This window comes from Leptonychotes weddellii, chromosome 6 (assembly GCF_054177405.1).
Source record: "Leptonychotes weddellii isolate Sample4059 chromosome 6, ASM5417740v2, whole genome shotgun sequence".
In the NCBI taxonomy this organism is placed as follows: Eukaryota; Metazoa; Chordata; class Mammalia; order Carnivora; family Phocidae; genus Leptonychotes; species Leptonychotes weddellii.
The window spans coordinates 46,851,042-46,878,592 of record NC_138374.1 but is presented as its reverse complement, the minus strand read 5'-3'; the positions used below and the strand labels follow the sequence as shown (position 1 = coordinate 46,878,592).

Genomic DNA, 27,551 nt, shown 5'->3' with positions numbered 1-27,551 from the left:
ATTTTATTTATTTATTTGAGAGAGAGAGAGAATGAGAGACAGAGAGCACGAGAGGAAGAGGGCAGAGGGAGAAGCAGACCCCCTGCCGAGCAGGGAGCCCAATGCGGGACTCGATCCCGGGACTCCAGGATCATGACCTGAGCCGAAGGCAGTCGCTTAACCAACTGAGCCACCCAGGCGCCCCTAAACATTGTTTTCTAATAAACTATCCTTTCACCATGTATTCATAATGCTAATTCCACTGAAGCTTAAGTTTCCACATTTGCATGGCCCATTTCAGAACTATCTTTTCTTTTCCTTTGTACTATTTATCTATACCTATGACAATACCACATTGTACACTGTATTTATTATTATAGTTTTATAATAAGTGTTGGATCTGGTCTTTCCTACCTTGTTTTTCTTCAGTAGGAATGTTTGGCTATTCTTGATTCTTTGTTTTTCATACAGATTTTAGGATCAACTTGTCAGTTCCCTAAAAACTTGTTGAGACTTTGATTTTGTATTCATGAATCTTCTTATCCAAGAACCTGGCATATCTCTCTATTTATTTAGGTCCTTTATAATATTGCTTGATAAGGATTTATAATTTTGTTCATTAGAGACTGGCATAATTTATGTTGCTTTTGTATCGAATAGTTGCTGATATATATATGAATAATTGATTTTTGTATAGTTTTCTTATAACTAGCAATCTTTCCAAAGTCCCTTAAGTCCAACAATTTATAGATTATTTGAGGTTTTCTTTTTTCTTTTCTTTTTAGATTTATTTATTTATTTGAGAATGGGGGAGGGGCAGAGAGAGAGAGAGAATCTCAAGAAGACTTGGCGCTGAGCCCAGAGCACAACGTGGGGCTCAGTCCCACGACCCCGAGATCATGACCCGAGCTGAAATCAATAGTCTGGATGCTTAACCGACTGAGCCACCCAGGCGCCCATATTTGGAATTTTCTATATACAATCCTCTCAACTGAAAATAACAACAAATTTATTTCATTTTTTACACTTTTTAATTTTTTTTCTTAGTCTTATTGCTCTTGCTAGGATCTCCATGCTATATTAAATAGCACTGATTTTTCTTTATAATGGAACTATATGTGTTTTATTTACTTCTTAATTCTACTGTTTTACTATTTTTTCCTACTTTTTCTACATTTATTGGTTATTACTTTTACAATCAAGAAAAAAAATTTTTCCCTTGCTTTCTTGAACTAAATAGGCTCTAAGTGAAGTTCTTTTTTTTTTTTTTTTTTTTAAGATTTTATTTATTTATTCATGAGAGACAGAGAGAGAGAGAGGCAGAGGGAGAAGCAGGCTCCCAAGGAGCAGGGAGCCCGATGCGGGACTCCATCCCAGGACCCTGGGATCATGACCTGAGCCGAAGGCAGACGCTTAACCATCTGAGCCACCCAGGCGCCCTCTAAGTGAAGTTCTAAGGGGCAATCATTGAAAGTGTAATATACATGACCATGGAAGCTGCTATTGCTTCAAGTCTTGTACCAGAGGTATTACTCTGTTTCACATTGTTAGTTTCCTCTGACCTTTAAATTATATGGCTTAAAAACTACTTCAAACACATATACATTTGTCTATATTGTCAGGTAAACAAATGTATAAGAATTAAATTTAGCATAAAATGTGATTTTTTAAAGAAAATTACATATATTCTAAAAATGCTTTTCAAGTGTTTTTCTCTCCATATACATATTATGGTCTGTTATGGTCTGTATATTAAAAGGCTTTGGGGACTGTATAAGAAATAAAGAGATAATCACTGATATGTACTTATGCAGTATCGTTGGAGAAGCAATTTGAGATAATACAAGATGCTAACACTTGTAAAAGGTGAATTATTAAATTTCATTCTTCCATTGTGTTCAGAAAAGATGCATGATATGATTTTGATCTTTTTGTATTTATTGAGGCTTGTTTTGTGGCCTAACATGTGATCTATTCTGGAGAACGTTCCATGTGCGCTTGAAAAGAATGTGTATTCTGCTGTTTTTGGATGGAATGTTCTGTATATATGTTATGTCCATCTGGTCCAGTGTGTCATTCAAAGCCACTGTTTCCTTGTTGATTTTTCTGTCTGGATGATCTATCCATTGATGTAAGTGGGATGTTAAAGTCCCCTACTGTTACTGTATTACTAATAACTTTCTTCCTTTGTGTCTATTAATAGTTGCTTTATATATTTAGGTGCTCCTGTGTGCCTGTGTTGGGTGCATAGCTATTTACAATTGTTAAATCTTCTTGTTGAATTGTTGAATTGTTATATCTTCTTGTTGAATTCTTGAATTGTGTCCTTTATGTAGACAGAGAAAGCTCTGTTGTTTTAAAGTCTATTTTGCCCAGGGGCACCTGAGTGGCTCAGTCCGTTGAATGTCTAACTCTTGATCTCAATTCAGGTCTTGATCTCAGGGTCATGAGTTCAAGCCTCACCTTGAGCTCCATGCTGGGCACTGACCCTACTTAAAAGACAAATAAATAAATAATGTCTATTTTGTCCAATGTAAGTATTGCTACTCCAGCTTTCTTTTTGCTTCCATTTGCACGGTAAATATTTTTCCATCCTTTCACTTCCAATCTGCATGTGTTTTTAGTTCTGAAGTGAGTCTCTTGTCGGCAACATATACATAGGTCTTATTTTTTCATCCATTCAGTCACCCTGTCTAGATTAGAGCATTTAGTGCATTTACATTGAAAGTAATTATTGATAAGTATGTACTTTTTGTCATTTTGTTACTTGTTTTCTGGTTGTTTTTCTAGTTCCTCTCTGTTCCTTTCTTCTTTTCTTGCTCTCTTTCCTTGTAGTTTGATGGCTTTTTTTAGTGTTATGTTTGGATTCCTTCCTGTTTATTTATTTTTTCTTTATTAGACACAAGAAAAAATCTGGAAAGAACACAGATATATGGAAGCTAAATAACATGCTACTAAACAATGAATGGGTCAACCAAGAAATCAAAGAGGAAATAAAAAAATACATGGTACAAATGAAAATGAAAACAAAATGATCCAAAATCTCTGGTATGCAGCAAAAGCTGTTTTAAGAGGGAAGATTATAGCAATACAGGCCTACCTCAAGAACCAAGAAAAGAAAAATCTCGAATAAACAACCTAACCTTATACCTAAAGAAGCTAGAAAAGCCAGCAGAAGGAAGGATATAATAAAGATTAGAGCAGAAATAAATGAAACAGAAACTTTAAAAACAATAGAACAGATCAATGAAATCAGAAGCTTGTTCTTTGAAAAGATCAACAAAATTGATAAACTCTTAGCTAGACTCACAAGAAAAAAGAAAGAGGACTCACATAAAATCGGAAATGAAGGAGAAACAACAACCAACACCACAGAAATACAAAGGTTTATAAGAGAATATTATGAAAACTTATATGCCTATTGGACAGCCTAGAAGAAATGGATAAATTCCTGGAAATGTATAACTTTCCAAAACTGAATCAGGAAGAAATCGAAAATTTGAACAGACCTATTACTAGCAATGAAATTGAATCAGTAAGCAAAACAAACAATGACAACAACAACAACAAAAAAAAAACCTTAATTCTTCCAAGTTCATAAAATCTGTGTGGCATGGCTTTCCTATTTTATGACAACCAGAAAAGCTAAGTCATTCTTTTTGTTGTGAATGTTGAATGAAAAATGATAGAGTCTACTGGGCTTTTAGTTCCGCCCACCATGAAAACTATTGGTGAAGGAACTATGGGAAAGAAAAAACTGACTTACAGACTTTGTTCATTTCTTTCTAAAATATCCCTAGCTCATAAGTGTCTCGATTAAGGCTTTCATACCTACTGACAATATTTCTCACTTTTCTTTAAATGACACTGAGGAAATTCTAGGTATTATATCTCTAATATGGTAACTACATAAAATAGACAAATTAAGTCAGGAAATTATATTGCCTTTTGCCCACACCAGCCATCCCACCTCTATGTGCTTTGAGGAAACTAGCCTAGCACCTCCTCTCTGCACAGTTTAAATGCATGTTTCCGGTCTCATCTCAGATAATGCATTCAGTTATGCTAAAATCGGTCAGTCTCCTTAACATTGGTAAAAGAAAAATCCAAATGAAAGTAACCAGAAGGTAAGAAGCTATACTAATTGCTAGTGGACAGAGGTTTATTCTGATAGCTCTGGATCTGTGATTGTTCCAAGATTCAGAGCCAGCCAACGCTAGCCCTAGGAACCAAATTCATTGTCAGTGAGAAGTCTTCACCCACCGTATGCCTCAACAGCTTGAGACCTAAGGTCCATGACCCAAATTTCAGAAGGGTCAGAGAGGCTGTGGGAATAAGCCTATCGGTAGAAGGATTAGAAAGGAGTTCTACAGATACCGGAGAGGAGGAACCAAAGTAGAAAGGCACAACTGGCTCAGCGTATGAGTTCCTGATTGGAAACCTGTTCTGATGTTTCTTGTTCTCCAGTGTTATGCCTCCTGTTTTTGTTCTCTTGACTATGTTGGAAGGCATATATGCAGAACCTTACCCTTCATTTTCAAGATAATGTACTGATGAGGACCATAAGAACCAGGAAAAAAGCACCAACAAAAAGGGTTCCTGGGCGACTTTTTCATGTTGAGCACACATGCCAAGTCAGTCATGTAAGATTTTTCTTGTTGAATTCCTGATAGGCCCAAAATCTTTACTAAAAGAGAGCAAACTTCTTTTTTGATATATATCTGCAAGCCATATTTATCTGTTATAGTGTGTGCCAACCGTACTCTTTAAAATTCACCACATTCAATGAATAAGATATGAATAATCACTTTGTTTCCTTGCTGAATAGTATTTGTATATATTAATAGCATATTGCTATTGTTGATATTTTTCCCTACCTAAAAAAATACTTTATTAGAATAAAATCACCAAAATGCAAATAACTTTTAAAATAGAGGAAGACCAAAAATCCTTTAGAAGAATAAGTGAAAGATAAGAACAAACCAGAGATTTGTTCTTTAGACGTATAAAATGTTCAGCCTCACTCATAATAAGAGAAATGCAAATTAAAATTACATTGAGATATCATTTCTAACCCATTGGCAAAATCAAAGCTTGACAGTACACTCTGTTGGTGAGGTTGTGGGGAAACGAGCACTCTTAAACATTACTAGTGGAAATACAAAGTCATTCAACTTCTATGAAAGGGGATTTGGCAGTATCTAACAAAACTACTTATGTATCTACTCTTCAACCCAAAAATTCTACTTCTAGAAATTTATCCTGAAGATACATCACCCCTCAACAACACAAAGATATATATGCAAAAGGTTATCCATTGTGGCATTCTTTGTGACTGCAAAGCATTGGAAACTATATCCAGGCAATCAAAATGAACATCACCGGTGACTAGCAACTGGACATAATGTGCCTGTTAATGTGATACCCTGAGAAGGACACAACATAATTTTTCTAATATTCTGGCCAGAAATGCATAATCTGAATTAAATCATGAGGAAATACCAGACAAACCCAAAATGAGAATCACTCTGCTAGATAGGAGGTAGGGGAAGACTGTATGCTTCAAAAATGTCCCTATCACACGGTCCCCTGGGTGGCTCAGTCGGTTAAGCGTCTGCCTTCGGCTCAGGTCATGATCCCAGAGTCCTGGGATCGAGCCCCACCTCCAACTCCCTGCTCGGTGGAGAGCCTGCTTCTCCCTCTCCCTCTGCCTGCCACTCTGCCTGCTTGTGCTATCTCTCTTTCTGTCGAATAAATAAATAAAATCTTAAAAAAAAAAAATTCCTGTCACAAAAGTCAAAGAAAGTCTGAGGAATGTTCGAAAGTAAAGAAGACCAAAAACATAACAAATTCTACCCTAAATTCTATCCTGAAAGGAAAAAATGTGCTATAAAGAACATTATTTGGGGGGCACCTGGGTGGCTCAGATGGTTAAGCGTCTGCCTTTGGCTCAGGTCATGATCCCAGGGTCCTGGGATTGAGTCCCGCATCGGGCTCCCTCCTCAGCGGGAGCCTGCTTCTCCCTCTGCCTCTGCCTCTCTCTCTCTCTCTCTGACTCTCATGAATAAATAAATAAAACATTTAAAAAAAAACCAACACATTATTTGGGAGTGCCTGTCTGGCTCAGGCAGTAGCGCATGCAACTCTTGATCTCAGGATTGTGAGTTCAAATCCCCATGTTGGGTGTAGAGATTACTTAAAAATAAAAACATCTTTAACAAAAAAAAAAAAAAAACATTATTGGACCATTGACAAAACTGGGATATGGAGAGTAAAATTAGATAACGGTATTCTAACAGTGTTACTGAAGTTAATAACTGTGGTTATATAAGAGAATAATTCTCAGGAAACACCAATGTATTTAAAGGTAAAGAAGCATGATAAATGCAAATACAGCAAAAACCTGTATAAAAAGAAAGTATAGGTGCACAAAAGGAGTAAAATGTTAACAATAAGTGCATCTGGGTAAAGGATATGTGGATGTTTTTCACATTATTTTTATTGCAACTTTTCTGTGAATTTGAAATTATTTCCAAATAAAGCATTTTATTCAAAATATATTTTGGTCAGCTAATAATTAAAAATTCTAACTTAAAAAATTACATTGGGAAAAAAAAAAATTACATTGGGAAACATTGCAGTAAGTCAAATAAGCCAGACACAAAAGGACAAATATTGTGTAATCCTACTCATATGAGGTACCTAGAATAGGCAAATTCATAGAGACAGAGAGTAGAGTAGCAGTTGCCAGATGCCAGAAGTATGGCGGAATTAGAGAGTTACTGTTTAAAGAATATAGAGTTTCTGTTGAAGTGATGAAAAAGTTCTGGAAATTGATAAAAGTGACAATTACACAACTTTGCAAAATGATCTTAATGCCATGAATTGCATGCTTAAAAATGGTTAAAATGGTAAACTAGGTTATATATATCTTTTACACAATAAAAAATTATCTTAGAATGTTTATTCATGTTATAATAGGATTCCCTATGATTCTTAACATATAAGCTCCCTTTGTTTAAACCATTTTACACAACCTTTAAGATTCACATCAGCTACTGTATGAAGGTTCCACTTACAATCAATTATATAACATCTGTAGTTTGTCTCAGCTGGTTTTTCAAAATAGATTATTGAAAACTGTTATTCACCTGGGGCAAAGGTCTTAGCTTTTTTCTGCATTCAGGCTTTCCAGTTGTCAACGCAAATGTCTCCTCAGAGCACTTCACTTCAGACATCAACTAGCTCTTCTTTTAGAAGGAGGATGCTGGTACTTATGCTTCACAAAAATATTTCATAAATGTAAGCTTTTCTTTTTCTCACAAAGATCATACCAGAAGGAATGAGGAAAACAGATGTTGCATGTAAGACTTCCCATAGACGTGTTTCCATTGTAAGCTGATCTGACTCTGAATTTGGTGTCTGCTTCATTCACTGTGTGGGCTGAGCATTTTAGTCTCACAGTTTGGCTGAAAGTTAACGTTGACCTTTGACTGTTACCTGAAAACTCAAATGATAAAATACTCTTACTAAACCTCTTGAGGGAGTGATTTCACATTCTAAGCAAATGTCTTCAAAATATATCACTCCATTAACCAAATTAATTTTATTCTTTGGTTGGGAATACTTATTTTACTAGATACAGAGCATTCCCCAAATCTGACAGGGAAAAAGCTTGTGTGGTCAGAGCAGTAGAGAAGAAAGGACATAAATCTCTTAAAATGCTCTCTACAGGTCATTATACCACAGCTTCTCAATTAATCTTCACCCCCAACAGGCTGCCAGGGCCTAGGGAACAGCCTGGAAGCCTGGCTACAGAACAGTTTCTCATTATCTGTTCTTCTGAGTATTTGAGTACTGCTAAGCAGCTCATGTTTTCCCTAGAGGGAAAGTAGCCCCAGATTCTTCTGTTCTTGACCTGTCTTATTCGTAACTATAACACTTTCTCCCTTTTTTCTTCTTTTATAGTTTTATTTTAGTATAACTGATACACAATAAACTGCACATATTTAAAGGGTATAATTTTGCAAATGTTAACATAACATACATCCATGAAACCATCACTGTAGACATATCCACTACTCCCATGCTCTTTTGTAATCCTGGCTTCCTTCCTCTTCTCATCCACATTTGGATCATTTCCAGTTTGGGGCTTTTATAAATAAAGCTGCTGTGAACATTCACTACAAATCTTTGGTGTGAATATATGCTTTCATTTACCTTGAGTTAAATGCTTAGAAATAGAATGACTAGGTCATATGGTAAATGTATGTTTGACTTTTTAAGACACTGACATACGGTTTTCAAAGTGGTATTAATAATTTTATATTCCCACTATCAATATATGAGAGTTCCAAATGACCCAAACCCTCGTCAACACTTGTTATGGTCAGTCTTTTTAATTTTAGCCATTCTAGTGGGTTGACAGTAGTATTTAATGGTGGTTTTTTTTTTTAAAGATTTTATTTATTTATTTGACAGAGAGAGACACAGCGAGAGAAGGAACACAAGCAGGGGAAGTGGGAGAGGGAGCAGGGAGTGGGAGCAGAGCAGGGAGCCTGATGTGGGACTCGATCCCAGGACCCTGGGATCATGACCTGAGCCGAAGGCAGTCGCTTAACCGACTGAGCCACCCAGGTGCCCTTAATGGTGGTTTTTAATTTGCATTTCTCTAATGAGTAATGGTGTTGAACATCTTTTCCTGAGCTTATTTGGCATTTGTTTATCTTCTTTGCTAAAATGTTAATGCAGTTCTTTTGAACCCATTTTTTATTGGGTTGTTTCTTATTACAGAGGTGTAGAAGTATTTAATTTGGCAAAGTCCAGTTATTTTTTCCTATGTAAAAGTTTGTACTTTTTATGTCTTACTTAAGAGATTTTTTGGCAAATTCAAAATCACTAAGATTTTCTCTGTTTCCTTCTCAGAATTTTATAGTTTTAGCTCTTACATTTAGATCTGTGATCCATTTCAAGTTAATTTCTGTAGGTGATGTGAGGTAGGTAAGGGTTAAAGTGGTTTGTTTGTTTTTTTTTTTTTTTAAATATGCCATCCAGCTGTTCTAAGACCATTTGTTTAAAAAATTTTCTTTTCTCCACTGGATTGCTTTGATACTTTTGTCAAAAATCAATTGATGTTATAGAAGTAGGTTTATTTCTGGACTCTTTGTGCAGTTGCATTGATCTGTTTTTCTTTATGCCAGTAGCATAGTGTCTTGATTATTTTAGTTCTATAATAAGTTTTAACTCAGGTAGTCTTGTTTTTAAAGGTGTGTTTGACTAATCTTAGTCTTTTGCGTATCCACATAAATATTGGAATCAGTTTGTCAGTTTCTATAAGAAAAGCCTGCTGGAGGGGCGCCTGGGTGGCTCAGTTGGTTAAGCGACTGCCTTCGGCTCAGGTCATGATCCTGGAGTCCCGGGATCGAGTCCCGCATCGGGCTCCCTGCTCGGCAAGGAGTCTGCTTCTCCCTCTCCCACTCCCCCTGCTTGTGTTCCCTCTCTCGCTGTCTCTCTCTCTCTCTCTCTGTCAAATAAATAAATAAAATCTTTTAAATAAATAAATAAATAGATAAATAAAAATAAAATAAAAAGAAAGAAAAGCCTGCTGGAGGGATGCCTAGATGGCTTAGTTGGTTAAGCATCTGCCTTCGGCTCAAGTCATGATCTTGGGGTCCTGGGATCAAGTCCCACATTGGGCTCCCTGCTCAGCTGGAAGCCTGCTTCTCCCTCTGCCTGCCACTCTCCCTGTTTGTGTTTCTCTCTCTCTCTCTGACAAATAAATAAAATCTTTTATTTTTTTTTAAAGATTTTATTTATTTATTTGACAGAGAGAGAGCACAAGTAGGCAGAGTGGTAGACAGAGGGAGAAGGAGAAGCAGGCTCCCTGCCGAGCAGGGAGCCCGATGCGGGGCTCGATCCCAGGACCCTGGGATCATGACCCGAGCCGAAGGCAGACGCTTAACGACTGAGGCACCCAGGCACCCCAATAAATAAAATCTTTTAAAAAAAGAAAAGCCTGGGGCGCCTGGGTGGCTCAGTCATTAAGCGTCTGCCTTCGGCTCAGGTCATGATCCCAGGGTCCTGGGATCGAGCCCCGCATCGGGCTCCCTGCTCGGCAGGGAGCCTGCTTCTCCTTCTCCCACTCCCCCTGCTTGTGTTCCTGCTCTCGCTATCTCTCTCTGTCAAATAAATAAATAAAATCTTTAAAAAAAAAAAAAGAAAGAAAAAGAAAAAAAAAAGAAAAGCCTGCTGGAATTTTCCACAGAAAATTTTCTTAGAGCTGTTAACAATATTGAATCTCCTGACCCATGAACACTTTCTATCCATTTTTGTAGGTTTCTTTTACTACTATTTTTGGCATTGTTTTGTCATTTTTCAGTGTGCAGGTCTTATACTTTTATCAGTTGCTACACATATTTCATGGTATGGTGAAAGCTATTTTTAATATCAATTTCTAACTGTTGGTGGTACATACAGTTGCTATATATACACACAGTATGGTGTGTATATAGTATGGAAATTCAATTGATTTTTGGGTAGTGATCTTGTATCCTGCAACTTTACTAAAGTCACTTCCTAGTTCTAGTAACTTTTTTCTAGATTCCATAGGCTATTTTACAAAGACCAGTAATTTCTCAATCTGAGATTATAGACATTGTAAGATTTTTAGCAGCATCCCTCATTCTACTCACTAAATGCCAGTAGCACCCTCTGCCCCAGTTGTGAAAACCAAAAATTGCCAGACATTGCCAAATGTCCTAGTGCTGTGGGGGCAGAGCAAAATTATCCACTATTGAGAACCATAGACTTAGACAGTCATACCATCTGCAAATAAAGACAGTTCTACTTCTTTCTCCATCTTGATGCCTTTTTTTAAAAATGTGAAACATTTCACGAATTTGCTTATCATCCTTGTGCAAGGGCCATGCTAATCTTCTCTGTATTATTCCAATTTTAGTGTATGTGCTGCCAGAGTTAGCACTTGATACCTTTTATTTATTTCTTTTGTTTGCCTTATTGCACTGGCTAAAGTGTCCAGTACAGTGTTTAAGAACAAACATTTTTGTCTTGTTCTTGATCTTAAGGGGAAAACATTCCATCATCCACCATTAATAATTTTAACTGTAAATTTTTTAAGTGCCCTTTTTCAAGGTGAGCAAGTTCCCTTCTATTCCTAGGTTGCTTAAAGTTGTTATTAGAAATGTATGTTGGATTTTGCCAAATGCTTTTTCTTCTTGCATTAGGTGATCTTATGGTTTTGTTAGTTATGCTAAATTATATTGACTAATTTTTTTTTAAAGATTTTATTTATTTATTTGAGAAAGAGAGAATGAGAGACAGAGAGCATGAGAGGGAGGAGGGCCAGAGGGAGAAGCAGACTCCCCGCCGAGCAGGGAGCCCGATGCGGGACTCGATCCCGGGACTCCAGGATCATGACCTGAGCCGAAGGCAGTCGCCCAACCAACTGAGCCACCCAGGCGCCCAATATTGACTAATTTTTGAATGTTAAACCAACCTTGCATTCCTAGGTGGGTTTATAATAATAAATTATTATATTTTTAAATATACTATTGGATTTGATTTGCTAAGATTTTCTTTAAAATATTTGCATCTTGGGGCGCCTGCGTGGCTCAGTCGTTAAGCGTCTGCCTTCAGCTCAGGTCATGATCCCAGGGTCCTGGGATCCAGCCCCGCATCGGGCTCCTTGCTCCACAGGAAGCCTGCTTCTCCCTCTCCCACTCCCCTTGCTTGTGTTCCCTCTCTCACTGTGTCTCTCTCTGTCAAAAAATAAATAAAATCTTTAAAATAAAATAAAATATTTGCATCTTTTTTTATTTTGGTGTCAGAGTAATGCTGGCCTCAAGGAATAAGTTAAGAAGTATTTTCAGTTTTCAGCTTTCTGAAGAGGTTATTGTATAGGACTAATATTATTTTTACTTCTTAAATATTTGGTAGAATTCACCAGTGACATCACTTGGGCCTGGAATTGTCTTTATGGGAAGCTTTTTAACTGTAAAATCAAAATATTTAATAGGTGCAAAGCTAATCAGGTTATCTATTTCTTCCTGAGCTTGAGCTTTAATAGTTTGTGTCTTTCCAAGAATTTGTCCAATTCATCAACTTGTCAAATCTATTGGCACACAGTTGGTAATGTTTCTTTATTATTCTTTTAGTGTATGTAGATTCTATAGTGACATCATCTCTCTTATTCCCAATACTGATAATTTATGTCTTCTCTCTCTTATTTGCTGATCATTCTGCCTACATATTTAATTTTGTCCTACTTAGACTCCCAAATCCATCTCCTCAACTCAGTGAGACTGTTGAGCTCTGCCTAGGTTGTCGCTCCTTGTGTTGTAGCCTAATAACTCTCTCTAGGTGGTAAGCTAGAGCAATTTTACAGTTTATCCCCTTTGTTTCCCTTCTTCCATGGATCTTTTACAGTATTTGAAAAACCTTGTTTCATTTACTTTGTCTTTATTTGAGTTGTTTCTGGAGAAAGCGTAAGTGTGGTTCCTTTTATTTCATCTTGGTTAGAAACCGAAGTCCTCAACACTACTTTCTACTTTATCACATTTATTTTAATGTCAAGCTGGTCCATGATGTTTGACTATAGAAATCACTTCACTGTTGCTTCTTGGAGTAAAAGGGAGATGTAAGGTCCTTTGTAACTCTTCAGCTCTTAAATCTGTACTTGGAGAGACATCCAGATGATAGAATTTTGTCCAAAAGCAATATGCTAGGAATAACAGCATGTAAGGAATCCAGACAGATAGAGAGGGATAACTAATACCTTCTCGGCTGTAAAACCCAAGGTAATATTATTTGGCCAGTACTTCTTACTCACAACCTCTTAATCTCAAAACTAAAGGAAAGCATGATGATGCTTTAGGCATACAAAGTCTAGAATGACTTGATGGTGAGTCATCATGTCCCAACTTGAGCTCTTTAAAAGAAATATCGAGGGAAGCTCCTGATGTTTGGGGGAAGAACTCTCTAACACTTGAGGTTTAACACTTAACTATCAACGCTGAAGAAAGGGATAGGTACATAGGCTAATTTTGGCCTGACCCAAAATGACCTTTCTCATGCTGTTATAATAGCAATACTCATGTTCTTCCCTTTTGTCTGTGTTCCAGGTTTTCTGTCTCAACTGGTCTCTGACAAGCCCCTGACTGAATGCGTCCGTGCTGGTCACTATGCTGCAAGTGTCATAATTAGGCGGACTGGCTGCACTTTTCCTGAGAAGCCAGACTTCCACTGACAGAAAAGCAGGAAACTCAAGCCCAGGAGAATAGACACTGCCCTGATTGCTTCCTGGGAATTCTCATATTAATAAAGAAGAAAACTATCTGCCATCTTTTCCTACTATAATAATACTCATTCTTAATTTAGGGAATACAGTAATGCTCAGTAGAATCTTTATTCTCTCAACAACCTAAAAAAATAATGTCAATTTCCATAGTTTGATAGTGCCACTTAAATGTTGATTAAACAGGAATATAACATTTCAATGGAAATTTTTATTTCATTTTCAATTACTTTGTAAATTCATGTGTATTTAGCAAATTGATCAGTTTTTACATTTCTGCTTTGAATGCAGATGCAATTTAATATAATAGATTTTTAAACAGGAATTAATTCTAACACATCAATCTTCAGCTTTTTATACAAGTATATTTAATTTAGGAGTGTGTGTATGTATATATGTACGTGTGTATATGCATACATACATATATGTGTACCACATATATAAATGATAAATGGTCAAATAAGGTACAGAAATATATATCTTGCCAAGTTATGCCAAATAATCTCTTTAGCACATACTCAAACATGTAATAAACTTTGGATAATTAAATAATTTGCCAAATTATGTTATATTACAGTATTCAAATTATAATCTTATATTTACCTATGATACTCTGTGATTTGATACAAATAAAAACATCATATGGGAATTTTTTCTGTCTTTGCTCTGTGCTCAATAAACTAAGGAAGTAAGATCATTATTTAATATTAGGCCCCAAAATGATATCTAATTCATTTATGGTGATAGAAAGAACAATATAATACATTGAAAAATAAATTAGTATTTGAGACCAGTAAGTCACTGTTTTAAGGAAAACGGAATTGCATAATAGAACCTCTGGAGTCAGACTTAATTACCTTTATATAACCTTGTGCAAATTACTCAGCCTCTTTTTTTTTAATTTTATTTATTTGACAGAGCACAAGCAGGAGGAGCAGCAGAGGGGGAGGGAGAAACATACTCCCCGCTGAGGAGGGAGTCCTACACAGGGCTCAATCCCAGGACCCTGAGATCATGACCCAAGCTGAAGGCAGACGCTTAACCATTTGAGCCCCCCAGGCGCCCCTACTCAGCCTCTTTTATCTTCAATTTCCTTTCTATAAAATGGGATAATAACTCCATGTACAAGATCATTGAGATGATCTGAGAGAGAGTATCAAGTATAAAATGTTTGCTACATGCCTAGTAAGTGTTTAATAAGTACCTGCTATTTTTATCACTATGATTATTATTGTTGAAGAAGAAAAAGGTGGGGCACCTGGATGGCTTAGTAGATTAAGCATCCGACTCTTGGTTTTGGCTTAGGATGGTGAGATCTAGCCCCAAGTGGAGCCCTGCATCAGGCTCCGTGTGCAGAGTCTGCTTGAGATTCTTCCCCCCGCCCAGTCTCCCTCTGCTCCTCCCCCCACTTACACGTGCACTCTCTCTCTCTCTCAAATAAATAAATAAAATCTTTAAAAAAGAAAAAGGTAACATTTATAAAACTGAATCCAAACCATAGAGAAGTGTTGAAGTTTTTGTTTATTTTATGTTTTGGAAAACTTTAAGGTATGCTATACTTGTTTGTCTTTTTCTTTTTTTAATTGAGATATAATTCATACAATTCATTGGGTTTTAGTGTGTTCATGAAACTGTATCTCCATCACCATTTTTATCACCCCAAAAAGAAACACTGTATCTCCCGATTCACCACACTCCCCATCCCCTGGCAACAACTAATCTATTTTCTGTCTCTATAGATCTGCCTATTCTGAACATTCATAAGAATGAAGTCAGGGCGCCTGGGTGGCTCAGTTGGTTAAGCGACTGCCTTCGGCTCAGGTCATGATCCTGGAGTCCCGGGATCGAGTCCCGCATCGGGCTCCCTGCTCGGCAGGGAGTCTGCTTCTCCCTCTGGCCCTCCCCCCTCTCATGTGCTCTCTCTCATTCTCTCTCTCTCAAATAAATAAATAAAATCTTTAAAAAAAAAAAGAATGAAGTCATAAAATATGTGTTCTTTTGTGTCTGGCTTCTTTCACTTAGCATCTTATAGCATATATCAGTACTTTTTTTATTTGCCAAATAGTATTTTATTGTATAGATATACCAGATTCTGTTTATCCATTCATCAGTTGATGGACTTTTGGGTTGTTAGCACTTTTTTGGCTATTATGAATAGTGTTGCTATGAACATTCATGTACAACTTTTTTGTGTGGATATGTTTTCAGTTCTTTGGTGTATATACCTAGGAGTGGAATTGCTGGGTGACATGGTAATCCAATGTTTAACTTTTTTAGAAACTCCAAACTTTTTCTAAAGAGACTACACCATTTTACATTCTCACCACAAGGTTTGAGGGTTCAATTTCTCCACACCATCCCCAGGGCTTGCTATTATCTCTCTGATTGTAGCCATTTTGGTGTGTATGAAGGGATATTTCATTATGGTTTTGATTTGCATTTCCCCAATGACTAATGATACTGAGCATCTTTTTTATGTGCTTATTGACCATTTATATTTTTTCTTTGTTTTTAATTTGTATAAAGTCCAATTTGTCTTTTTTTTCTTTTGTCATTTGTGCTTTTGGTTTCCTATCTAAGAAATCATTTGCCTAATCCAAGATCACAAGAGTAACACCTGTGTTTTCTTCTAAGAGTTTTATAGTTTTTGCTCTTAATATTTAAATCTTTGATCCATTTTAAGTTTATTCTTGTATATATGTGAGGTAGAGAGTCTAAATTAATTCTCTTGCATGTGGACATCCCAGTTATCCCAGCACCTTATTGAAAAGACTATTTTCTCCATTATTGAATTGTCTAGGCACCCTTGTCAAAAATCAATTGGCCATAAATGTAGGGTTCAGTTTCTGGACTCTCAGTTCCATTCCATTGGTCTTTATATCTATCCTTGTACCAGTCCAGACTGTTTTGATTATTGGAGCTTTGAGTAAGTTTTGAAATCAGGAAGTTAAGTCCTACAACTTTGTCTCTCAAGAACAATTAGTCTGAGCACTAGGGTATCTTTATCATATTAAAACTATTACAGAGTGTCTTCCTCTTAAGTAAGTAGGAGGGGCACTGGTAAACATTTTCTACTTTTTCTGATGAGAAACTTTCCCATCCCAAGACTTGATCAGGTACCACTCAGTACCTAGACTTCTGACAGTCACTCTCAGAAGGAGATTCCAAAGTATGCTATTTGGTAGCACTTACCATGCACAAAGATCACATAACTCTCTTGTAATAAAAAATAGTCATTGGGATATGTGTATTTTGTCCTTGAGTTTATGACGCCTTTTTTAGTTCTCTGTTTTGATAAAAGACAAAAGTAATGGCTGCCCAACAGACTTGGTCTCAGAAACCTCACTCTGACTGGTTGTTACACATTCCCCACTATGGCCTCAGTTTTTGCATCTTAGAGTGAGCAATAGTTAACCTAGTTTCACTTTATAGCATCTTGGCTTAACAGATATTCGGCGGGGAGGACATGCAGTACGGGAGAAGAATAATGAAGTTACCAAGAAGACATAAGCTCTGGCCCCAGGTTGGCTTCAAATACCTGTGTGACTCTCTTAGTCTATGTAATTCACCAGATATAGATACTTTAGTTGTGACATCTCTAACATATAATTATATTATGGACCAGTGGTTTTAATAAGGTTGCCTCCCTGTACTTGGGGAAAGGTGGTTCTTCCCTGAATAGTGAGCCAGAAAGGCCATTTATTTGTGAGTCACAGTTGGCAAATGAGGTAGGCATAGAAGACTGATAATTCAGGGGCAGGCATAGGTGATCTGAAGAATTAGAACATTGAGGTTGGCCAAGTCTCAGCAAATGATCAAGGTTTCCAGAAAACTGCTTCCATGAGATTGGAAAAGGTAGTACAAGCATTTGAAGGCAAGCTGGGTGCTCGAGTATATAACAGAGTAGGGGAGAAAGGAAAAAAAAAAAAAAGCAAGAGTGGCTATTGTGTTTTCTTACAGTTTTTCCATCTGTCTTCATGATGTGTCCCTTCAAATACTGCTGTATTTCTGTGAAAAAATCAAAAAGTAAGACTTTTTTTTTTTTATTTTTAGATCAGGGTGAGGGAAATACATTCTTTATCTTAACTAAAGTCCAAGCAACTTTTATTCTTACCAAAAGCTATTAAAAGCTATTATTATTATTCTTACCAAATTTTGCAAAGCAAGCATTGTAATTTTTTACCCTTTTAAAACAAAGATGCCTAATGTAAAAACTGTTTTAGACATACAAAAGCCTACAAAGGAAGCATGTGTTTGGCTGGCAATCTAAAACTACCACCAGTGTTGAAATATAAAAATATGCACTTACTCATTTCTGTTACTACATCACCTTCAGAAAAAGTGTCCATTTAGTAATATTTCCATTAGATAAAATAGTTTTAAAATGTAAACATTTTTTTTAAGGATTCAGTAGTAGTTCTATGTTCTAGTCCCCAGCTCTGTATCTCCTTGGACAAGTTCTTGAACTACTCTGAGCCTTGGTTTTCTCAACTGTAAAATGAGGAAAACATATCCACCGCCAGTGAGAGAATGTTAAGAGAATGTATATGTAAAAACATTTTATAAATGGTTAAATAAACTTAAATATGAAGTAGTTTGATATTTTACAAAGTTACCAAAGCAACCCAGTGGGGAAAGGAAAGTCTTTTCAATAGACAATGCTGTAACAATTTGATATCTATATGAGAAAAAAGGAACCTTACCTCACACCACACATAAGTTTGAGATGGATCATGGCCATAATATAAAAGCCAAAACTATTATGCTTTTAGAAGACATACGAGAATATTTTCAGTTGGGGGTAGGCACAAGTTTCTTGGAGAGGGTTTCGAAAGCACTAGCCACAAAAGAAAAAATATTGATAAACTGAACTCCAAAAAATTTTTAACTTTTTATTCATCAAGACACCATTAAGAATATGAATAAACAAGCTACAGGCCAGGATAAAGTATTCACAACACATATATTTCAACAAAGAATTTATATTTAGAATAGATTAAAAACTCCTACAACTCAACAATGAAAAGACAGATGACCTTACAAAAGAAAATATTTGGCCAATAAGCACATGATAAAGTATTCAGTGTCATTAGTCGTAGAGAAATGAACATTAAAATTTCAATGAGTTAGCTCTGTATTAGAATGACTAAAATTTAAATGACAACACCAAATGTTAGAGAGGATGTGAAGCAACACATGTAAAATGGAACAACCATTTTGGAAAAAGGCCTGGAAGTTTCTTATAAAATTAAACACACCTATTCTTTCAGCCAGCCATTCCACTCTGGTATTTACCCAAGAGAAATGAAAGCATATGTCCACAAAAAGACTTGTATTAGACTATTTATAGCAGTTTTATTCACTGTTGCCAGAAACTGGAAACAGGGGAGTTGTCCAACCGCAGGAGAATAGATAAAAACTGGTATATTCAAACAATGGAATAATACTCTGCAAAAGAAAGAAATTAACTACTGATGAAACAACATGAATCAATCTCAAAAACATTTTACTGAGTGAAAGAAGCCAGACATGAAAGAGCACAAACTTTAAGATTCCATATAAAGTTCTAGAACAGGCAAAACCAACCTATAGTGAAAACATCAGACCAAGGATTGGCTTTGTGGGAGAGAGGAGAAGTGGAAACGGATGGGAGATGAGGGGACTTTCTAAGCTGACAGTGATGTTCCATGTCATCACGGGGGATACACAAGTGTATGCATTTGTCAAAACTTAGAGAATGTACTACTTAAATTCCAAGATTATTTAATCATACATACAAAGAACCCTAAGCAAATAATGAACTCTAATGATACACATACCAACAGAGATGAAGTGCATTAATGTCTTCAACCTACAGTGAAGTGCATCTAAAAATAAAATGAATGGAAAGAGGGATGAATAGATATATATCAAATACAGCAAAATATTAATTGGGGAATCTAGGTAGTAAATGGATGTTTGCTTTTCAACATTTCCAATATGGTTGAAATTTTTCCTACCATTGGGAAAAATATATTTAGGAAAACCTATGAAACTTGGTCAATAGCAGCATCTCATGAAGAAGATAAAACAGTACATCATAAAAATCATACACAGATCTTCCTCAACTTACAATGGGATTACATCCCAATAAACTCATCATAAGTAGAAGATATTGTAAGTCGAAAATGCATGCAATACACCTAATCATAGCTTAACCCAGCCTACCCTAAATGTACTCAAAACACTTAACATTAGCCTACAGTTGGGCAAAATCATCTAACACAAAGCATATTTTATAATAAAGTTGAATATCTCATGTAATGTTTGAATACTGTACTGAAAGTGAAAAAAAGGGGCACCTGGGTGGCTCAGTCCGTTAAGCGGCTGCCTTCGGCTCAGGTCATGATCTCAGGGTGCTGGGATCGAGTCCCGCATCGGGCCCCCTGCTCAGCGATAAGCCTGCTTCTCCCTCTCTCTCCTTCTGCCTGCCGCTCTGCCTACTTGTGCTCTCTCTGTGTGTGTCAAATAAATAAATTTAAAAAAAAGAAAGAAAGTGAAAAACAGAATGGTTGTATGGGCCCAGAAGGGTTGTAAATGTTTCAGTTATTTACCTCATCTGTTTAAAATCCTCTGCTCTCTTCAGTGTCAAGAAGCCTCCACCCCCACAAGCCTGTTTAAACTCCTTGACCATCCACCACTTAACCACTTTAACAGCCTTCCTAATGCCATCCCTCCTTGTAACCTTCACTCCTGGCCAAACATGTAACTATGCTCATGCCTTTATCTGGATTACTGTTTTCCCTCTACAACTGAGTTGTAGATCCAGTCCAAAAGTCAGGTCCTTTAAAAAGCTTTCTCTAAGCCTCCCAGGTTAGTTGCTGCTCTGTCCTCTTTTATCTTAAAGTACATTGCGTATTTCCTTACATGTATACCTTACTACTGCAGCTTATATAATCATAATATATGTTTACTGATGTACACGCCTTCTTCTAAGGTAGGACTATCCACTGCCACATAGTGAACGCTGAATAAATGTTTGCTCAGTGAAGTCCTCTCCCATTTCTGCAGATGCCTGTGGTGAGTAAGACTTGGGCATGGCAAAATCACCAAGGATTTTAGCTGCCAGGACAGCGATAATTGTTTATATCATCTGCCTGTATTTCTGATCACATTCTCCACACTAGAACCCTCTTTTTCTTTCTTATTTATCTTCATTCTTAGAGAAAAGGGTGGCCAGGCTGCCACAGCTGGACCACCTTCTCTCCCCATCCCAACTACATAATCTATATGCACATAAATGAAGCATGATTGTGTGATAGGGTACAAGATTTTATCCTTTGTGACTTCTTGATCCTTTCTCATGTCAGAAAAAGCTACAGCGGAGCTAGAATTTGAGAACTGGGCTCTAATCTCTGCACCATCTAGCAACAAAGGGGGAATATTATTCCACCAGGCTGAGCTTCAGTTTCTGTTCTTTAAAATGACTTCGTGTGAGACATTTTCAAAGAACTAGCACAATGTATAAATATGCAGGAGTCATTCATTCATTCAACAAATATTCACTGCTTACTAAGTGTCAAGTAATGTGCTAGGTAGAGGTATATAGCACTCAATAAAAACGTGAGGTGTTTTTTCTTGCAAGTGTGTTTTGGACTTTATTATGTTTTTAATATTCTGTATAGGGATGTTTCTTCCCCACCCTGTTCTCCTTTGGTCAAAATAATTTTCTCTGAATTCCTTCTTTAAGGTCTGCTAAGTAGCATAGAGTGATGGTTAACAGCATGGGCTTAAACCAGACTTTCAAGGTTTGAATCCTGACTCTGCCACTTTTTAGCTATGAGACATTGGGTAAGTTGCTTAACTTATTGGTGTTTTGTTTTCTGCATCTTTAAAGCACAATAATACCTACCCCATTAGGTTGTTGTCAAGAATAAAAACATTAATACATGTAAGTCTTCAAATGTTATCTGGCATTAAGTAAAGTACTTAAGAGGTGGTGGTTATTATTATTTGCTACCCATGGTTCATAGAGTACTTACCTTGCCATGAAATCAGTTCTGTCCCAGGTACAAAAAAGCAATTAGAGACCTTGTTTCTCATTTATATTTTTTAAATAACTATGATGAATATATTCTTACAGGCCTGCACTATCCAGTATGGTAGCTACGAGGCCCATGTGGCTATTGAGCACTTGAAATGTGGCTAATTGGATGAGTAGTTCGGCAAGTTTAAAGTAAGCCAGATTTGAAAGATTTAGAAGAGAGGCGTCAATGAAAATAACCAAGGAATGCCAAAAGTCCACCTCTCTATAAGAGTAACTAAAAACTAGCAAAAATTGTGAGAATCGACTTTTTCAGAATGCTGCCAAGACAAATTAAAGAAGGTCTAAATAAATAAAAAGATTTACTTTCTTCCTCAGCAATGTGAAGATACCACTTGTCCCCAAATTGATCTATAGATACTATGCAATCACAATCAAAACTTCTGCCAGCTTCTTTTGTGAAAACTGATTCTAAAATTCAAATGAAAGTCGCAGGGCCTATAATAGCCAAAACAACTTTGAAAGAGAAGAGCAAAGTTAGGGGATTTACATTACCTGATTCCAGATATATTATAAAGCCCCAGTAATCAAAACAGTGTGACATTTGCATAAAGAGAGATAAATGGAACAGAATAGAGTTCAGAAACATAAATGACACATATAAATGACAAGTGATTCTTTAACAGCTTTATAAGACATAATTTACAAACCATACTACTTACCCATTCAAATGGGTACAATTCAATGTTTTTTGGTAAGTTCAGAGTTGTGCAACAGTCACTGCAATCTATAGATCATTTTTGTCCACCCAAGAAGAAACCCTGTAGTTATTAGCAGCCACTCCCCATTTCCCCTACTATCTCCCTCAACTTTAGCAACCCTAATCTACTTTCTTTCTCTCCAGATTTGCTTATTCTGGACACAACTTGGTCTTCTATGACTAGCTTCTTTCACATAGCATCATTTTTTCAAGGTTCATCTAAATTGTGGCATGCCTCAGCCCTCCATTCCTTCCATTTGCCAAATAATATTACATCATAAGGATATAGCATATTTTATTTATTCATTCATCAGTTGATAGACACTGAGGTTGTTCCCACTTTTTGGCTACTATGAATAATGCTGCTATGGACATCTGTGTACAGATTTTTATGTGGACATGTTTTCATTTCTCTTGGATAGATATACAGGAGTGGAATTGTTGAATCATATGTAAACTCTGTGTTTTACTTTTCAAGGAACCGAAAAACTATTTTCCAAAATAGCCACAGTTTTACATTCCCACCAGAAGTGTATTAAGGGTCCAATTTCTCCACATCTTTGCCAACACTTGTTATTCCTTATCTGTTTTTTTTTTTTAAAGATTTTATTTATTTATTTGAGAGAGAGAGAGAGCACAAGAGGGAGGAGCGGGAGAGGGAGTAGCAGACTCCCCGCCGAGCAGGGAGCCCGATGCGGGACTCGATCCCGGGACTCCAGGATCATGACCTGAGCCGAGGCAGTCGCTTAACCAACTGAGCCACCCAGGCGCCCCCTTATCTATTTGATTATATCCATTGTAGTGTGAAGTGGTATGTCATTATGTTTTATGTGGGTGTCTGGTAAAATACATATAACATGAAGGATGCCATTTTAAGTATACAACTTGGCGGCACTAATTACATTCGCAATGTTGTGCGACCATCACCATTATCTATTTCCAAAATTTTCCATCATTCCAAGTAGAAACTCTGTACCCATTAAGCAGTAAAACTCCATCTCTGGACACCTCTAATCTACTTTCTATTGCTATTAATTTCTAGGTATTTCATATAAGTGGAATCATGCATTATTTGTCTTTTTATTTCTGGCTTCTTCTACTTAGCATGTTTTCAAAGTTTATCCATGGCATATATAGCCTGTATCAGAATGTCATTCCTTTTTATGGCTGAATACTATTCCACTGTGTTTATATACCACATTTTGTTTATCCGTACATCTGTTGATGGACACTTGAATTGTTTCCACCTTTTGGCTCTTGTGAAAAATGCTACAATGATTATTATCATACAAATACGGTAATAGTGGAATTGCTGGGTCATCTAGTAATTGTATTGTTAACTTTTAGAGAAACCACCAAACTGTTTTCCACAGTAGCTGAACCACTTTACATTCCTCCCAGCAATGTACAAGATTTCCAGTCTCTCCACATCCCCAACAACATTTTTTATTTTCTGGTTATTGTTGCTATTGCTGTTTTGGGTTTCGTTGTTGTTGTTATAGCCATTCTAGAAGGTATGAAGTGGTATTTCATTATGGTTTTGATTTGTATTTCCCTAATGACTAATGATGTTGAGCTTCTTTTTGTGTGCTTTCAGCTTTCATCTTCTTTGGATGAATGTATTTTCAAATCTTTAACTCATTTTTCAGGGTGCCGGGGTGGCTCAGTCATTAAGCGTCTTCGGCTTAGGTCATGATCCCAGGGTCCTGGGATCGAGCCCCGCATCGGGCTCACTGCTCCGCGGGAAGCCTGCTTCTCCCTCTCCCACTCCCCCTCGCTGTGTCTCTCTCTGTCAAATAAATAAATAAAATCTTTAAAAAAAATCTTTAATTCATTTTTCTTAAGTTTACTTATTTATGTAATTTCTACACCTAACATGGGGCTCACAACCCCAAGATCAAGAGCCACATGCTCTTCCAACTGAGACAGCTAGGTGCCCCTGTAGTTCATTTTTTTTTTAAATTGTGTTATTTGCCTTGTTATGGATTTCCTTTATAGATGATGATCTTCAAATATTTTCTCCCATTCTTTAGGTTGCCTTTTCACTTCCTTGGTGGTATTATTTGTAGCACAAAATGTTCTAATTTTGACGTAGCCTAGTTTATTTATTTTTTTGTTTGTCACTTGTGCTTTTGATTTCATATCCAAAAAACCATTGCCTTACCCAAGGTCTTAAATACTTACTTCTTAATTTTCTTCTAAGTGTTTTATAGTTTTACCTCTTATATTTAGGTCTACGAGTTATTTGAGTTAATTTTTTAGTATGGTGGTGAGGTAGGGGTCCAGCTTCATTCTTTTGTACATAAGTACCCAGTTGCTTCAGCACTATTTATTGAAAAGTCCGTTTTCTCCTGAATAAACTGTCTTGGCACTCTTGTCAAAAAACAAATGGTTAGAACCATATGGATTTATTTCTGAAATTTTAATTCTCTGGCAACTGATTTTTGTTAAAAATCCAAAAGTAATTCAGTGGGGAGAGGATAGTTTTTCAACAAATGGTGCTGGAATAAGTGGATAATCCTGTGCAAAAACAAAAACAAAAAAACCTTCAATATATAGCTTACTGTCTATATCTTGCATATCTCATATATAAAAATTATCTCGGGTGCCTGGGTGGCTCAGTTGGTTAAGCGACTGCCTTCGGCTCAGGTCATGATCCTGGAGTCCCAGGATAGAGTCCCACATCGGGCTCTCTGCTCAGCAGGGAGTCTGCTTCTCCCTCTGACCCTCCCCCCTCTCATGCTCTCTCTCTCTCATTCTCTCTCTCAAATAAATAAATAAAATATTTTTTAAAAAAATTATCTCAAAATGGATCATACAGGGGCGCCTGGGTGGCTCAGTTGGTTAAGCGACTGCCTTCGGCTCAGGTCATGATCCTGGAGTCCTGGGATCGAGTCCCGCATCGGGCTCCCTGCTCAGCGGGGAGTCTGCTTCTCCCTCTGACCCTCCCCCCTCTCATGTGCGCTCTCTCTCTCATTCTCTCTCTCAAATAAATAAAATCCTTTAAAAAAAAAATGGATCATACAGCTAAATATAAGCCCCGAAACTATAAAACTTCTACAAAATAAACAGGATAAAATCTTCAGAGTAAATTAGACAAAAAGTTTTTAGAAATGACACCAAAAGCATAATCCCAAAAAGGGAAATTGGTAATTTGGACTTCATCAAAATTGAATGCTCTGTTCTTCAAAAGACACTGTTAAGAGAATGAAAAGATAAGCCCCAGGATGGGAAAATATGTTTGCAAACACATATCTGATAAAGAACTTGTATAAAGAATATATTATGAACTCTCAAAACTCTATTTTTAAAAACTCAGTTTTATAAGTAGACAGATTTGAATGTATACTTAACCAAACAAGCACATGAAAGGACGCTCAGTATCATTGGTCATTAAGAAAATGCAAGTTACATTTTTCACAATAGCCAAGGTAGGGAAACAACCCAGTATTCATCAACAGATACGTGAATAAAAAATGATGTGGTACATATACACAATGGAGTATTATTCAGCCATGAAAAAGGAGGCTATCCTTCCATTTGTGACAGTATTGATGGACCTTGAGCATATTATGCTAAGTGAAATAAATCAGAAAGAGAAAGACAAATAATGTACGATATCACTTACATGGAAAATCTAAAAAAGTTAAACGTGTAAAAACCAGAGTAAAATGGTGGTTACCAGGATATGGGTGGGAGGAGGTAAGAGTGATGGTATTTAAGGGCACAAACTTGTAATGAGTGGTAAATAAGCCATAGAGAGCTAATATACAGTATAATAAATACAGACAACAAATTTGTACTACAGTTATGTAATGTAATAAATATCACCACATTGGCAATCATATATAATGTATGAAAGTAACATGCTGTACACCTTAAACTTAGACAATGTTACCTATCAAATTTATTCAATAAAAAGAAAAAAATGCAAATTAAAACTACAAAGAAGTAACTCTTCACACTGATTGGAATCAATAGAATTAAATTAAATTAAATCAAATCAAATTAAAACTGACCATATCAAGTGTTGGTGAGGATGTGGAGGAACTGGAAGTCTTATATACTGCTAGTGGGATATAAAATGGTAAGACCACTTTAGAAAGAATTTTGCAAGTTTCTAAAAATATTAAATATATACCTACCACATAATCCAAACATTCCATTCAGGTATTTACCCAAGGAAAATGAAAGCATACATTCATACAAAGACTTGTGCATGAATGTTCACAGCAGCTTTATTTATAATAGCCCTAAACTGGAAACAACCCAAATGTCCATCAATAGGTGAATGAATAAACAAACTGAGGTATATACACACAACAGAATACTACTCATCAATAAAAATGAATGAATTATTGAACTATTCATCAATAAAATGAATGAATTATTAATATATTCAATAACAAGGATGAATCTTAAAATAATTATGCTCAACGAAAAAAGCCAGACAAAAGGTGTACATATTATGTGATTTCGTTTATGTAAAATTCTAGAAAATGTGAACTGAACCATAGTGACAGAAAGCAGTTCAGTGGTTGCTCAGAAATAATGGGATGATTAAGAGGGAGAAGTGGGAAGAATGGATTTCAAAGAGGAACAAGGAAAGTTTTGGAGTGATGGATATGCTCATTATCTTGATTATGAGATGGCTTCACAGGTACATACGTATGTTAAAACTTACCAAATCGTGGGGCGCCTGGGTGGCTCAGTTGTTAAGCGTCTGCCTTCGGCTCAGGTCATGATCCCAGGGTCCTGGGATCGAGCCCCGCCTCAGGCTCCCTGCTCTGCGGGAAGCCTGTTACTCCCTCTCCCACTCCCCCTGCTTGTGTTCCCTCTCTCGCTGTGTCTCTCTCTGTCAAATAAATAAATAAAATCTTTAAAAAAAAAAAAACTTACCAAATCGTATACTTCATATACGTATATTTCATTGTATGTCAATTATACCTCAATAAAGCTATTTTTAAAATTCCACATGTGTTAATAATATAAAATGGTATAGCTGTTGTAACAAATCAAAAAGCTAAACATGGAGTAATCATCAGACCTGGCAATTCTACTTCTATATATCTACCCAAGAGAAATGAAAACACATATCCACACAAAGAAATTTGTGCGTGAATCTCCATAGCAGCATGATGGCCAAAAATCAGAAGCAACTGAAATGTCCATCAACTGATGAATGGTAAACAAATATGCTATATCCATATAATGGAATATTATATTCAGACATAAAAAGAAATCAAGTATTAATACATGGTACAACATGAATGAACATCAAAAATGTTATGCTGAGTGAGTGAGCCATCACAGAACACCATATGCTGTATGATCCCATTTATATGAAAAGCAAAATGCATAGAAACAGGAAGTAGATTAGTGGTTGCCTAAGCTTAAGGGTAAGGGAGAATTGGAAGTGACCGCTAATGGATAAAGCTTTCTATTGGAGATGATGAAAAATTCTAAAATTAGATTAT

The 27,551-nt window shown here is 36.5% G+C and overlaps 1 protein-coding gene, 1 long non-coding RNA gene and 1 other non-coding gene across 7 annotated transcripts in view; 2 read left to right on the top strand and 1 right to left on the bottom strand.

Annotated features, from left to right (window-relative positions):
- Positions 1-13,940, top strand: part of ADK (adenosine kinase) — a 488,918-nt gene extending 474,978 nt beyond the window's left edge. For all 5 annotated transcript variants that reach the window (XM_081822966.1, XM_031028302.2, XM_006733456.3 and 2 more), the window contains one exon: positions 13,119-13,940. In XM_081822966.1, the coding sequence (XP_081679092.1) occupies positions 13,119-13,243 (125 nt within the window). In that variant the 3' untranslated portion in view covers positions 13,244-13,940. The remainder of the gene's footprint in view (positions 1-13,118) is intronic.
- LOC145722198 (uncharacterized) lies at positions 69-6,214 on the top strand. The gene is made up of 2 exons (XR_014146294.1): positions 69-4,622; positions 5,233-6,214. It is a non-coding gene; the product is annotated as an uncharacterized LOC145722198 (long non-coding RNA).
- On the bottom strand, positions 10,854-10,960 carry LOC115941004 (U6 spliceosomal RNA). The gene has a single exon (XR_004075733.1). It is a non-coding gene; the product is annotated as a U6 spliceosomal RNA (small nuclear RNA).
- Positions 13,941-27,551: the final 13,611 nt, after the last annotated feature.